Raw genomic sequence first — 15,564 nt, forward strand, 5'->3', positions numbered from 1 at the left:
TTATTTTAAAGCTGCAGTGTGTAACCTTAAAAACATTCACAATTAACTGCGTTTACTGCACAGAGGAAACGTGCGATTCTCAAGATTCAGACCAGCGGAGACATGGAGGAGGCTCAACAGCGCCCTCATGTTTGTTAGCTGTAATAATTGTGTTATTGAGACATGAAAACGTTTTTTGACTTGAAAGACGTTGCACAGTAATTTTTTAAAATTGCGTTAAACACTGCAGCTTTAAATCCAGAAGAAGTGTTTGCTGCCAGCTGTGTCATGATTCTGATTATTTTTCACCAGTGCCCACCCCACCCCCCACCCCGCCCCCCCCCCCCCCAACCCACACCCCCTCACTCTCAGCTGGTGGACCTGTATTTAGCCTCTTCTGCCCCCTGTGGTTGTAAATGTGCAGATGTTGCTGTTGTTGCTGGGATTTCATGTACTGTATCAAATTCCTCCTTCATAGATCATAGAGAAGAGGGGTGGGGGGAGGGGTGTGGCTACTGACAGAGGGGGTGTTTTTGGTTGATGGTCAGACTCTCGCCGCTGATCAACCAATCAGGAGAGCAGGGTCGTAAATGAAAAAATGTATAATTGCACAACGATTCTCTGTCACTGTCTGGAGGAAGGGTTTATTTAAGTCGCACTAGTCAGGGCTGTAGGAGTTACTTTGTGTTCTTTGTCGCTTTATTGTATTTTTTTAGTTTTTTTTTTTTGTCCCCGTCCCCCATTGTTATTCCGGTCGTTTTATTTTTAACTCTGTAGTGCCCCCTGGTGCAGTGGTGGAGATGTGGTGACTGTCGCCCCAGCGTGAAAACACTATCATCTCGTGCAAGTGCAATATACTGTAAAATACACTGAATGTCAGTGGACTGGCAGGAGGTTGGCGGTTTGAATCCTGTCCTTGTCTAACAGATGTGCTCTCTTCGGCTCACAGAAAAACTAAAGGTTTTCCTGTTTTTCCCAAATGTCCATCATAGGGTTTTCTACTCTGACTGAATGAGCAAAAAAAACAAAATCTAAGAGGATTCAAGAACAATCTGTTTAGTCAAGAGGAACTGCTGACTGTTACAAGGACAAGGATCCAGGATTTTTAAACTCCAGGTCTGGGTTGTACGTCCCACATCCCACAAACTGAACACACAGCTGATGTTCAGTCTGAGAAGCTGAAGTCGACTGACACCAGCCTGAGCTACTCAGTCTCAAATTAGATTTAAAAAATAGATTAAGAATTTTTGAAATCTCATAGAACCCTCGGCTGACCCCCGAGCCTCATCTTTACTCTGGTGAGAACAGATTTTCAGAAAAGGCTCAGTGGAAGCTACGACCCAGAGCTGGGATGTCACACCTGCCACCTCTGAACAAGAACGTTGGCTCTGATAGCACTTCTTCACACTGTCTGCACACAGAAAACACACACTCCACACACGACACGCTCTGACTGGAAGTGAAATTTAAAACCAATGTCCTGTAGGTCCTGTAAATGTGTGTGGACAGAGAGTTATAGAGGTAGAAATGTCCATCATAGTCCTGTGAACTGCCGGAGCGGAGACTCCACACACGCCTGTGACAGGGCGGCGTTCAGCGTCTGTTCCCCCTGTGTAATCTAACCTAGATTAGCTCAGCGGCATCGTGGACCTCAGACACGTCCATCCTGTGACCGACACCAAAAACCCGACATCATATGGGGCAATAAAAAGTAATACAATATGGAAAAAAAAATGTTGGTGTTCCTGAATTTTGCATTAATTCTAAAATTTGAAAGACAAGTGTATTCACTTCTTTTTATTACTGTGTAATAGTTGGTCAGTTTTTAAACGAGGACAGTTTTGAGGATCCGTGGTCGGACAAAGGTACTGGATCATTCCTGGAGAACTGGGGCACAAAAGGCAGGGCTTTGATGAGGACGGAGGCGGAGCTTTATGAGATCACAGTTTTTGGATTGACTGCATGATGTAAATGTATGTGTGATTAAATAATTATGACAAAACTCCTAAGATGCTGTCACCTTGTTTGTTCTGGACCCACACCTTTATCACACCATTAGAAATCATACAGGACAAAGTGCTCCGCCTATGGGCAATGCTATGACAATATTATCTTACATAGCTTTATTACATGGCTAATCAGATCACACAAGGCTGAGGATGAGACTAATGATTAGCCAGAGAAAAATATATTTAGTTTTATATGATGAATGCAAATCAACTGAAATTGATCAAAATGTAAACTCAGATTTAAAAACTAAAACTAATTGTTAATTGATTACAGGAAAACGGGAAAAAAATTATATTAATTTTCTTTGAATTAATATGTGCCTAAACTAATTGCTAATGATAAAATTAAAGTGTTCTTTTGTTTGTATGTACATGGTGGAAAAACGTCACATGAAGTTGGTTTAAAAGGACTTTTTCAGTTGTTACCTTGTGACAAACAGTACCTTAATTTAATTATTTCCTCGAGTTTAGGTTAGTTTTTAGTAGTTTGCGTTTCCCAGTCGTTCCACCAGGTGACGGTCATTCCCAGCTCATACCTTCGTAAACACCTGTGGGATCCGGCACGACAGAAAACGGGAGCACTCACTCTTAACTTCTCTAGCTGGTAAGTATCACATAAGTGACAGTTAATACTCAGTTATAATCACGTGAATATGTGCCTGTAAAACGCCCATAAGACGCTAAATTTGTTTTAATACAATAATTAAAGTTTTAACGGGTTAGTAACGTTTTGGATTTTGTTTTCATTGCTTGGAAACTTGATTCATAGCCCTGTGGGTTGACCCACGAGAAAACCGGAAAACGTGTCAGAGTGACTTCAGGAAAACTGTCAGAGTGATACATCGTTTTCACAGACGCTCTTTGTTTAAAGGTAGTTACTGAAGTTGTGAGTAAGTGGGAGAGTGAAGGCGCGGTGACGGTCTCTGAGGCGGATTACTAAACACCGGCGGCCCGGGACGAACCGAGGAGCCGAAGAAACAGCAGCGACGCAGTCAACTTGATAAGTGCCGCCGGAGTTTGACTCTGTGAGGTCACGACAGGACGTTTCCGTTGGGCTTTTGACCAGTTAGCAGACCGGGAGTGTGTTCTTCCTGTCCCGCTTCTGTAGTGAAGGTAGGTGAAGGTGCGGCGCTGGTTGGGACAGGCAGGGAGGCTGTAGCCACACGGCTAACGAGCAGACTAACGTTAGGAAAGAAGGAAACGGGAGAAAACATGACTGGAAATATAACTTCGAAAAAGTTTATAAGCCAAAAATGAATATTTACGTTTACCTTAACCTGTTTTTATTCCGACGTCACCAACGGTAGTTTGTTAAATACTTAAAGTAAAAAAAAAGAAATAAATAAACGTTCAATAAATAATTAGCAAAGATTTCATAGAAACGGTGATGTTCATACTTTGTGTTTACAAACATAAATCTGCCTCACCTCCCCTGCAGGGGGTGCTATGATGGCATTTTCAATGTACCTGATTTTTGGTAAACTGGAGATGTGATGTGTTTTAAGTGGGGCAGTGCATGTGAAGGTCACTGTGTTCTACTGATGTGAAACAGAACTTCAGCAACGTAACATCTTTCCTTTTCAAATATGAATGATAAAACAGAAGGACTGGCAGGTGTGTTCTGCTGACACAGGATAAAACAGGAGGGTGTGTCTCCAACATGTGCCGACGCTGACGGACACTCACTGGGATCAGTGAAGGTTCATGATGTTCAGATGTCGTGATGAAGGCCATAAGGATGGGGTGGTGTAAGGGCAGAAGAGGCAGGATAGAGGGTAGAGGATGGAGGCGGATGATTGGCTGAGGTGACCTTCAAAGAAGAAGGTTATGAAAATACTCAGAATATTTGTGGAGCTGTAGAAGAAGTTTTTTTTGTTTGTTTGTTTTTAACTTTTGTTTTTTACTGAGAGAATATCTACAGAGTTGACATTGGGGACACGGTGAGTCCACCTGTCGTCTGTCTGTGGATTAGACTGAGTCAGTACTGCTGTCAGAATTAAAAGGTCAAAGGTTAATCTGTTGTCTCTATAGCCTCCTTTTTTTTCTTCTTATTCTCTGCTGTGGAATGAGGGTTGTCCTTTAACCAGACTGTTGTCTCTATAGCCTCCTTTTTTTCTTCTTATTCTCTGCTGTGGATTATCATTAGCACGCTGTGACACCTATCTAATCTACTAATTTCCAGCCTCTTTTTCATAGCTAATCTAAATAATAACGCTGCCCTAAAAAGCTGAACAACTGTTTTTCTACATTAATGACCTTGGTAATTTCCAGGACAGTCTTATTTTACCTGATCACAGTCGGAAACTCTGTGGTTCGTCTTTTTTGGAATAAGTCACGTTCTGTGAGCAGCTCCACGTTGGTGTAGTTGATATCAGGCCTGAGGCTCCTTGAAGAAGCTCTTCTCTCTGCTCTTCTACGGCCCTGGTTGTAAATAGACTCTCAGACTGTAATATCCTGCTGCGTCGGGGCTGTTGCTGCTCAGGTTTCCAGCAGATTTTTTTTTTTTTCAGCTTTATGTGCCCTGGGAAATAAAGTGAAACAACTCGATGAGATTATAATTAGTTTGGGAACACGGAGACGTGGTGTGTTTTCTTCAGGGCTACAGTCACTAACTGGATTTCTTTTCTTTTTTTTCTTTGAAAATCGTTCCTGTAATATAATTCTCACAAAAACTACTGTGACAAGAGTTCATGATGAGTCATGAAAAATAAATGTCGGTTTGGTGACGTGACGGTGTAATAAAAACCTTTGAAGTGGTTCAGATCAAACTTGTGTTCTGATCCTCACTGGTCAACACGGATAATATCAGTTAAGAAGAGGAGAATTTCAAAGTTCAGATTGCTCAAGGTGTGTTGTAGCCTCACCTCGTGTTGTAACTCTGAGTGTGTGCGCATGTGTGTGTGTGTGTGACTCCTGCAGGGAAGTATGTGTGTGATTTGACTCATCTCTGCTCTCAGCAGTAACAGCTCAGTCAGAGCTGCAGAGATTCTCAGTGGTGTAAGAGCTCAGGTCATGTGAGGAGCATCATTGTTTCCCTTCCTGTCTTTGATCCTATTGGCTGCTCTGGAGTCATGAATGTCACATCAGCAGAGAAACACGAGGAGAAGTACGACTCCTCCATGCCTCAGTCTGCTCTCCTCTTCTTCAGTGGTGTATCAGAGACTTCTAGAGGATAACCTTTGACCCCCGGTCACAGCTTGCTTCGTTGTGCGGACCAAGGACTACTTCCTTTAAATGTTCTTTGAGGGAAATAATAAAAGAAAAGAGTAAGAGTCAGTTAGAGTTACTCAGTTTGATCACTCCATGTTAAAAATGTCTGATCAAACAGAAGGTTGTTGACTTGATGCCCTGACTGTGTCTCTGTTGACCTGCAGATGGAGCCATGCTAGATAACACTGTCAGCCTGCGGTGAGCTCAGGAGTTTGGACAGACAGGAGGAGTCATGGCAGACCTGCCCATCGCTCCAGGACAGGTCTACATTGAGGTGGAATATGACTACGAGTACACGTCCAAGGACCGCCGCATCAATATCAAACAGGGCGAGTGTTACATGCTGGTCAAGAAGGCCAACGAGGACTGGTGGCAGGTCAGGAAGGAGGACGGGAGTAAACCTTTTTACGTACCAGCTCAGTATGTCCGAGAGGTTCGCAAAGCCCTCATGCCGCCGTCCAAACCTCTTCTCCACCCCCCCGCTGCCAGCAGCAACCCACCACCTCAAGGTGGGGCTGCACTCTGGGTAAGACCCACTACCCTGGATCTCCAGGATCGGCCCGGGGAGAACCTTCAGAGACGTGAGTCGAACACCCGACGATCCCCCTCTGCGCAAACCTCCTCCTCGGGTCACATTAGTCCGCCACCCCATCGCAGGGACAGCACTTCTCGTTACGCCCCAGCCACCCCCACAGACCACGATAAAGCTCTGCACGACATCCTCATACAGGGCGGAGGTCCTCAGCTGGTCCAAAGGTCCAGCACTCTGCCCCGAAACAGAGCTCGATCCCCAGACATGGCCCGGGCGCCGCTGGACGTGGACAGCACCCAACTGTTTGACTCCGCAGAAGAAGAGCGACGCACCAACGACTCGGAGTCGGGAGACGAACTGAGCAGCTCGTCCACCGAGCATCTCCAGGTAAGAACCTAGAACCTGCTTCTTCTGCTTGTGTTAATTGGTTCAGGGCCCCCTACTGGTGGGAATAGAAAACTGTTCTGATTGACAGGTGTCTGTGTAAAAGCTCAGGGACTTTCTTCGTTCACTTTTCTTTTTTTCTCTTGAATTTCTTTCTTCCATCTTTCCTTTGTTGTGACTCATATTCAAGGCGTTTTGTCGTTGACTTATGATTGGATGACGTTAAAGTTAATCCTGGGAAACATTAAGATAACAATATAATGAGCCACGACTTGGATTATGTCGGTGAAGATTATAGCCTGACACTAACCTGTGTGGAAATGTTCATTTTTACGATTTTGTCCTATATTTCTTGTGAATTTTAAATTTAATTTTTTTTTTAGGAATTTTAACTTTAATTATCCTCAGATTTTTGTTGACTTATATTTTACTTTAATTAAAGCGCCTACTCGTGTTATAAATGAAGCGCACGCCACTTAAATCCAAGATGAGTGTTTTTCACAGACGTGTCGTCTGGAAGTCTGTTGGTCAGAGTAACAAGAACAGAAATAGTTTCTTCCCTTCCCTTTCATCTGCCCTTTAGTCAGATGTTATTTTTCCTTTCAGATTTACAGGCTGATAAAACACACACACACACACAGAGTGACGTCAGCGTCATTGGGTCAGACCAGTGTTTTCTAAAGGTCGTCTAAATGTGAGCGTTTAATGTCACGGTGGTACAGTTTCAGTCCACGCCAGTTTCACTTCCTGCCAGTGTTGTTCCTTTGACCTGGTCACAGAGGCAGGATGAAAGGTCAGAGTGGTTGATCCAGTTCTTGGTTCCATACCCGGCACCTGTGTCGTACATAAACACTCTGTGATTTTCCCATGATGCCCGTGAGTCATTTGATTCACTGCTAAAGTTACCACAACAAAGGCTAATTCAGGGCCTGATCATCTGAGTGAGGTAGTGTCCCAGTGTGTCAACAGGAAACAGGTCTCATTCATCTGTGATATGTCCACACACACACACGTCTCTGTGTCAGAAGCTTGTTCTAATCCTGTTCTCAAGACCAAAACACTACGGTTACATCACCATCACTTTCGACCCAGTCCTGTATGTGTGTGTGTGAGTGTGTGTGTACTTTCGACCCAGTTCTGTGTGTGTGTGTGTGAGTGTGTGTGTCCCTAATTTACCCTAGTAAAGAGGAAGAGGAGGCAACATTTAAAAAACTCCTGATGACCATCACCCCTGGGTCTGACTGTGAAGCACCGACACCCCTCCGCCTGACCACCGTCCCATCCTTCTTTATGACGGCAGCAATCAGCTAAAACACTGAGAGAAGGATGATTGATGGAAGGAAGCCCCTCCCCCTTTCACTGATTCCTCAGTGTGGGAGGAAGTTGAAGTAACACGTTCCTGAGACTGGAACGACCATCAGTTCATCAGTTCATTAGGCTGATTGGACGGCCCTGAATGTTAACGTTATTAACTGCTGGCACAGAGGCATCGATGGGTGACAGTTCATGTCCTGAGGAGTTCTGCTCCTCACACCTGTTAGGAAAACAAAAATCATTTGTTGGACGTCGTTGATTGGAATTCAAGAAGAGGAAGTGTGTGTGTGTGGGTCAGAGGTCACTGGCTCTCCAGAGCTCGTCTTAATCCCTGCTTAGATTCAGTCCTGTGTGCAGCTGAGTTTATGACTTTAAAGTAGAGCAGGTCAATCAGGAGAGAGAGAGAGAGAGAGAGGGAGGGAGAAAGCTCTATGATTCTCCCCCTCTCTCTCTCTCCCGGTCTGTTTATGTAAGAATGTGTCAATAACAGTGTGTGTGTGTGTTTTTGTTTGTGTTGGTGAGAGAGACAGACAGGGTCTGGTGGTCCCGTTCTCCCTCAGCCTCAGTGTCATGCCACTTGGGGACAGTCTGTGTGTGTGTGTGTGTATGTGTGTGTAGTCCGTGGTCTCCTCCTCAGCTGAACACTTTTTCCTCCTCGGCGTCCAGAGTGGTCCACAGGACAGTATGTACCCAGATGAGAAGGAGGCGGTAAGGTTGCTTCTTATGTTTTTGTCACCAGTCCACACATCAGGGACGGCTCTCTGTTCAGCTGCATGTGTGTTTCTGCTGAGTCAGCACGACACTGTGTGACGCTGCAGTGAGTCTTGGAAAATGTTTTTAGCAAAACAGTCTTTTAGTAGTTACGGATGAGTGTCATTGTGATGTCATTGGAACTGATTTTATCAATACTTATCAGTTCGTCTACACCTGTGAGCTCCAGTGTGACGCACAGTTCTGAAAACTTCGTCACCTCACAAAGGTTAGCAGTTGTTTTTAGCGTGTTGTGTTAAAGGCGATGCTAACAGCGTCTGCTGCTCCCTGCGTGCCGTTGTCTTTCTCTTCCTGCCTGATCTCCAGCTTCTGTCCACCCGCTGAGATCAGACATGTGTCTGGTCTGTGGGCTCGGCTCCAGTGATTAGTGGCTGCAGTGCTAACAGTTAGTAACGATGATTAGCTTCATGTAGCAAACGTTCACTTTGACTCACCGACAGAACAGATGGAGAGCTCTGCCCTGCCTCGCCACCGTTTATTACATAAGAGCACGGCTGCATGTCATTTGTTTGGACAGCTGGTGATGAGACCAGCTCAGGGCAGCAGAGGATGATGGGAGATGGACATGGAGAGACAGACGCAGGACCGTTTGTTAGGACGAAGAGGACGTGGAGAGACAGACGCAGGACCGTTTGTTTTTTGTACTAATTTTCTCCATGTTCCACACACACACAGAAACACACACACACACTATCATTTCTCACAAAGAAAACACTGCTTCTCTCTGACCCCCCCCCCACACACACACACACCCCCCACCCCCCTCCCGAGTCAGAGTGGATAAATAAACACGAGCCTGTGTCCAGTCTCATCCACACTTCTGTTAGTGTCTGACAGCAGAGTGAATGTGTTTAAATCAGCAGCTGTTCTGACCTGTGAGTCGTGACTTGTTGTTGTGTTTGGTGAAAACATCATTTCTTTTTTTGTGTTTTTTGTGTTTTTTTTGTAAAGGACAGGAATTTGTCTGACTTCCTGTCCATTTCCTACTCTGTCCCACATGAATATAAATGCTGAGCAGCAGATTTGGAGCCAGTCAAATTAAACTCACGTGGACAAAGACCTGATATAAAGAATATCCGTACAGTATCGTGACAGGAAATATCGTGATATTTCAATGTATCGATATATATTTTTTTCGTCCAGTCCTAGTAGATTCAATAATGAACCTCCTCAGTTTGGAGACAGAGTTTCTCAGAGTGTAAATAAAATGTTGATTCTTTGATCCCACTCCTCTGTGATCAGCGTTGAAGTAAATCTGTTGAAGAACTGTTACGTCATGTGGAACTGTTGTTTCTCAGCTTTGTAGAAGATGCTGCTTCAACGACTGCTCGGGTCTAAGTAGGTCAGTGCCTCGTGAGGAGATGACTTTTCTTAATCCTTTCACCCGACCCACAGTGTTGTTACAGTCGAGCTGCCCTCGGCCGGGGCAAATGTCAGAGGGTAAAGGAAACCCTGTGTGTGATGTGTTGGTATTGACTGGTGGTGGAGCTGTGACTGGGTGATCGATGTCTGGTTAGAAGCTGCAGAGGCTGATGGCTTCATGGGTTCTCCATTATATACTGTACCGTCCTCCTGTGTGTTTGTTCTGTGGAGAGGCCGGGGTCAGAAGGTCAGAGGTGCAGGGGTAAAGAAGCTGCCCTCCATGATGTCTGCGAGAAACCACTTATTTTCTAAAATAAGATACGACGCCAATCAAGTTATATATAGTATTTAATTCTTTTTTTTTCTCTGCTGCCCAGAACCAAATTTCTCATGGCTGTGTTCTGGTCCAGGGCCCCTGTGGTTGAGCACCATTGCCCTACAGGGCATTTCAGCTTCACCAAAATGTTGCAACATCTGAGGGCGGGGGTGAGTGGGAGGGGCCGTTTGTCCAGGTGTAATCTGGGTCTTTTCACCAGCCTCCAGGTTTCCTTTTCCTCCAATCATGAATTACCTGAGTGAGACATGTTCAGGCCAATCATCCGTCTGATTGATTCACTCAGCCCTGAACGACTCACCTGCAAGTTCAGACCCACACAGGTCTGCCCCCTGCTGCAGCTCTGAGTCCTCGACTCCTTGAATATTTCTACAGATTTCAGGGGGAACTGAGTTAAAATGATTTTTCTCACTGACTGTGACTGAACACGTTAGAAGCCGAGGCTCAGAGTCACGTCGGGGAATCATCTCTGCTCAGGTCTCTGTCTCTCCCCTCCTGTGGGAGAGAGGCTTCTCCTAACTGCTCCTGTTGGAGCTGTGCCCCAGGACAATTCCACTCCAGATTAAATAAGGAGATTATTTTAGGTCGGCTCTTCCACTTCCTTCTCCATTCTCCTCTACTTCTTGATCTAAGGCCCTGTTTCCACGCTGAACATACGATCTGATACAGATCCTGCACAAACAAAATCCGTACTGAATATGAGTCCAGTGATGTGGTTTTTCTGTACTTCTGTCTAAAATGAACTTATTTCCCACAGAGGAAACTGAACTCCTCTGCTCTGGTCAGACTGGTTTTACTGCCGCAGGTTTGTTTTTTCTGTTTTTTTCTTGCCTTTTCCAGATTTGTTTTGAAGCTGCAGACACCATGATGCACACTTGACTAGAAATACAGGTTTGGGTCCAGTTGGTCTGAGTAGAAACATACCAGGAGAAACCCTCCAGCACAAGCAAACTGTTGTCACTGGAAAAAGTCTAAAAAACGTCTACTGGAGGTTCAGTCACAGGAAGCACTGCTCCTGCCTGTGTCTTCCTCATACCTGCCCTCCTCCTCCTCCTCATCATCATCATCCATAAACTAGTGTTCTGTTGAGACATGTGGTTCTGTGAGGAGACCAGGAGACGTGGCGTCCTCGGCGTAGTTGAAGAATTTGAAAAGTACGAGCCAATGTCTTTCTCTCTTCACCGCATTCTTCCAGGTGGAGCAGAGACACGTCAGTACACGACACTGACGGGATGATACTGGTCTACATATGATACCGGGTCTCTCCAGTCTGAGCCTGTGGTTGTTTTTTATACAGCCGTGACGGACAACGGCGGTGTTTAAGTATGGAAAAAAACTGAAGCGGACAGTTGTTGTCAGCAGCCCCAGGTCAAAGGTCAATCCAGAGATTTCACCACACATGGTAAATAACAAATGAGGTCTTCAGTTTTCCTCTAAATAGGATCATAACTTACTGTGGCAGTCTTGAAGACCTGGGTCCAGTATTTCAGATCATCTTAAATGTTGACTGAATTTATTCTGCGTCTGTGTTCGGGTTACACATGCACCAAAGAAAAGAGAAATGAGAAGAGAAGCTCATTTAGTCTGTGAATGAACATCAGACAGAGTCCGACTGAAGGAACGGTCCTCTGTTCTCTGTTCTTCACTGAGGCCCCGTCTGTAGTAATGTGATCTGACAACATTACACACTCCTGTCTTGAACTCTGGTTCCCTGCAGATCTTTCTCTGTGACAACTGAAGCTGATTCAGTTCATTTTATCATCAACACCAGTAAAGTCGTCTGAGTTCAGCTGCGTGAAACGATCTTCACACTTTTTATATTAGATGAAGTTCAGACGGACGCAAAAAGTAAGCTTAGCACTTCCCGTGTTTCTGTTTCGACCAGCTGCTGTCACGCCTCACACCTGCTATCACGACTTTGGTGCCACATCCACCTGTCACTGCTCCACCTGCAGGCCACTCCAGTCACCAGTCTCAGTGTTTCATCAACATCAGGTTAAACTGTTAGTTTAGCTTCATCATCTTTATATATTTTCCTAATATTTTTTTCTTAGAAGACATAGAATATTTTTAATATTTTTTTATCAGATCAACACTGTCAGGTTTATCATTATCTTTGATCTGACACAGATTAGAAAAGTGCTAGCAGATTAGCCAGTGCTAGCTCCTAGGAAAAGTGCAAAGAACCATATATAGATAGATAGATACTCTGTAGGTGTGTGTGTGTGTGTGTGTGTGAACCAGTACGTGTTTGTTTAGTCCAATTATAAAGGTTGGGAACCCGTGTGCATGTGTGTGTGTTTTGTGTTAGCCTGGCTCAGCTCCCTGTGGTATGTAGCAGAGCAGGTTAATCTGTGCCAAAGAGAAAATAGGGAGGAGAGGAGGTGAACATGCCTGGCTCCTCCTCCTCCTCCTCCTCTAACCTCCGCTGCGAAACTTTTCAACCTTGTCGTCAGACTGCCACCTGTAGGTCAGAGCTGAGGATTATTCTCTGTTGTTTCTGCAGTTTGATAAATATTAACCGAGGTCACATTAGTATGCTAACCTTTAGTGTAACGTCTACTGCCTACGGAAAAAGGAATGAAGACATTGTAGGCAACATTTAGTGATCCTTCAGAAAACGTTGTCAGTTTTACTTCCTTATTTCTGTCAGTTGTCACTCCCTCTCCTCTATAACAGCAGCACTGATTCTCTTCCTCCTCTCTGCTCCTCTCTGCTGAACTGTGCTGATGTTGGATTTGACGTTTCCTTTCTTCAGAAACTGCTGTGCACAAACACAGCTGTCAACGTCGTCCATCACTTTCTCAGCCATCAGGTTCCCAAAATGACATGTGACAGTGTGGAGTTTATTATCTGAGGTTCATTTGAAGCAGTTGTCACTGGGCTGTAACAACATATACACAGTTTCAGATACCGTATCGATATCCTCCATCAGTTATTGATTTTTTTTTTTACCTTAACACTGAGTCTGTTTTCTTTCTTCTCTCTTTCTTCCTCCTCCAGACGGTCTCCTCGTCAGGTCAGGGCTGCCCAGAGTCACCCGTCTACACCAACCTGCAGGAGCTGAAGATCAGTCAGGCCAGCTTGCCTCCACAGCCCTCAGGTTCTCCTCTACATGTTCTGGGTGACTGGGAGATGCACAGAGACCAGAGCGGCAGACACTTCTACTACAACCGCTCCACCCAAGAGAGAACCTGGAAACCGCCCCGAGCCAGAGACGCCAGCAGCCTAAACTCCAGAGGAGAGAACCACAGCGCAGGAGAGAGTTCTGAGGTTAGAGACATGAAGTATGCACACGGTTCTTCTCATTCACATCTGGCCAGGCTTAGTCATCTTAGTTGTTCACTTAATCTTGTGTGTATCTTCTTGGCTAACAGTTAACAATTACTACTACAAAATTCGTAGCCATAAAAGCTAAACCTCTGTTGGGTAATTTACTCAGACATTTGCTAAAAGCTAACATTTTGATAATAGTGTTTAGCTCCTCTGACAATTTCATGTCAAACACTTCCAGGCGCTAGCTCAGCTACTGTTTAGCCACTGTAGTTTCTGGTTTCTGTCATTTTTTAAACCTTAATGTTTTCACACCAAAAGATAAAAGCTGAAACCATTAGCATCACTGCGTTGAGCTGAGTCATAGATTAGCATTTGCCTGGCAGTGATGTCTGTAATATATCTGACCTGACGCTAACAGTTTTCAGCACACCACGTTTAACTGAGTGGACGTATTGTCCTACTGTGAGTGTCAGCCAAAATTAGCCGACTTGGCAAAACGTTTGTAAAGTCACTCTGAGCTCAGAATAGGTTTAAATATGAAGAGTTGCAGGAACGCAGACCCAGTTTCTCAGAGTAGAGGAGCTGAGGCGTCAGGAGCCAGAGAAGACAGAGAGATTTGTGAAAGGAGATGACCAGAGCTGATGACCAGAGCTGTGTCCACTGTCCAGACTGGACTGAAGACATGGAGACATTCACCAGGATGTGGACTCTTATTAATTAATAATGAAAATCCTGTCACAAGGCTCAAAAAACCCACGTCAGTCCGAATCATGAAACTGTTTGACTCTGTAAACGTCTGCCCCACACTGACACCTACAGGTGAAGTCAGGTTACTCTCAGTGGGGTGGTTGGTGTCTGCTCTGCTGCTCCACTGTCTTCATCATCATCTTCATCATCATGGTGACAGATGTCCTCTCTCTCTTCATTATCCTGTCTCTCTGTCTACTAACACATCTGCTGTAGACCACTCCTCTCTCGCTCTCTCCTTCCATCCTCCCCTTCCTTTCGCGCTCTATCGGGGGACTCCAGCCTCTGTCCTCGGAGGACACCTGTCTCAGCAGCACCTACTGCAGCCACTCCGACAGTCAGTACGACTCGTCTCCACGCGGCTGGTCGGAGGAGCTGGACCAGTACGGCCACACCCTGTACGTCAGCGACTTTACCAACGAGAAGGTAAAGTCTGCTGTCTCTCCTGTCTCTGCTGTCTCTGCTGTCTCTGCATTCTCCTGTCTCTGCTCTGGTGAATTGTCTTTTCATGTTCTGTGTCCACTGACCCTGAAGACACGTTCTCAACAACACGTCCTCTACACCTGGTCCTGCTCTAACAAACATGGAGCTGAGAGTGATGAACATTGATTTATTTTTTTAACATGTTCTGTTAGCACCCCCTGTAGACACAGGGAAGTCACTGCACCTTTGACAAATATTCAGTTTTTTTCTGTGTGTGTGTGTGTGTGTGTCTGTCCAGCAGTGGTTGAAACACGTTGATGAGCAGGGTCGACCTTATTACTACAGTGCCGACGGCTCCAGGTCAGAATGGGAGCTGCCAAAGGTAAAAGTTGTTTGAGTTCTGTCCTGTCATTCACTCTGAATGAAGTCTGTTTCTAAATCCCCCGTCTCCCTCCCCCCACTCCCCCTCTCCCCACATACACACACACACACACAGTACAACGTCTCCCCACCCCAGCTTTCAGGAGACATTTCCAAAACCCGCAGCCTGGACAGGAAACACATGGAGCCCATTGTCCTGACCAAGTGGAGACACAGCGCCCACTTCCAGGAGCCCACAGAGAAGGTGTGACCCCCATCAGACGTTAGCGACAGTTATCATATGCTGGTCATGGCTCACAGCTACTGTCACATGTTCACCAACACCTTCAGCTGTACGTCTGTTACGTTGCAGCGCCTGTTAAAATCCAGACGTGTCCGTGCGGCCTCATTACGCCTGCACCCGTACAGGCAGAGAGTCAGTAGTCCGTCCCCTGACCAATCACCTCCCTGTCCCGTCACATGACCAGATGTGATCATCACAGTCCTGTCTTCATCATCTTCTCTGCATGATCCTATGACTTGATTGAACTTGTATTTAATTTTCAACTTCAAAACGGAGACTTAATCATTTAGCCAAGCTTTAAAGCTGGGGTAGGTCATTTATTATAATCACTGAATAACCACAGAGCATGGGGGAAGTTCACTTCTTCTCCAGGGAAAATTGTCACCTCATCTGATCTTTGTGCTGAGTAGAAGTCGGAATAAGGAAGAGAAATTCTGACCAATCACAAACCAGCTGGCAGAGACTGATTGGCTATTCTTTATGTCCTTACATAAAACTGAAAAACAGCCAGTGATATCAGTCCTGTCTCTTAATCCGAACTGTATTCCCATTGTTATTC

At 45.3% G+C, this 15,564-nt stretch overlaps 1 protein-coding gene across 10 annotated transcripts in view; it reads left to right on the forward strand.

The window, feature by feature from the left end:
* Window positions 1–2,842: 2,842 nt before the first annotated feature.
* Window positions 2,843–15,564, forward strand: part of LOC103396800 (rho GTPase-activating protein 12-like) — an 18,505-nt gene continuing 5,783 nt past the window's right edge. For 2 of the 10 annotated variants that reach the window (XM_008335025.3, XM_025052540.1), the window contains exons 1-7: window positions 2,843–3,101; window positions 5,363–6,117; window positions 12,899–13,168; window positions 14,135–14,344; window positions 14,643–14,723; window positions 14,838–14,966; window positions 15,075–15,137. In XM_008335025.3, coding sequence (XP_008333247.1) covers window positions 5,431–6,117; window positions 12,899–13,168; window positions 14,135–14,344; window positions 14,643–14,723; window positions 14,838–14,966; window positions 15,075–15,137 — 1,440 coding nt within the window. In that variant the 5' untranslated portion in view covers window positions 2,843–3,101; window positions 5,363–5,430. Of the gene's footprint in view, window positions 3,102–4,216; window positions 5,255–5,362; window positions 6,118–7,890; window positions 8,137–12,898; window positions 13,169–14,134; window positions 14,345–14,642; window positions 14,724–14,837; window positions 14,967–15,074; window positions 15,138–15,564 lie in introns of those variants that run through there. The other 8 variants (XM_025052538.1, XM_008335026.3, XM_008335029.3 and 5 more) reach the window with 8 other exon arrangements.

The sequence above is a fragment of the Cynoglossus semilaevis genome, chromosome 20 (assembly GCF_000523025.1).
Source record: "Cynoglossus semilaevis isolate Cse_v1.0 chromosome 20, Cse_v1.0, whole genome shotgun sequence".
In the NCBI taxonomy this organism is placed as follows: domain Eukaryota; kingdom Metazoa; phylum Chordata; class Actinopteri; order Pleuronectiformes; family Cynoglossidae; genus Cynoglossus; species Cynoglossus semilaevis.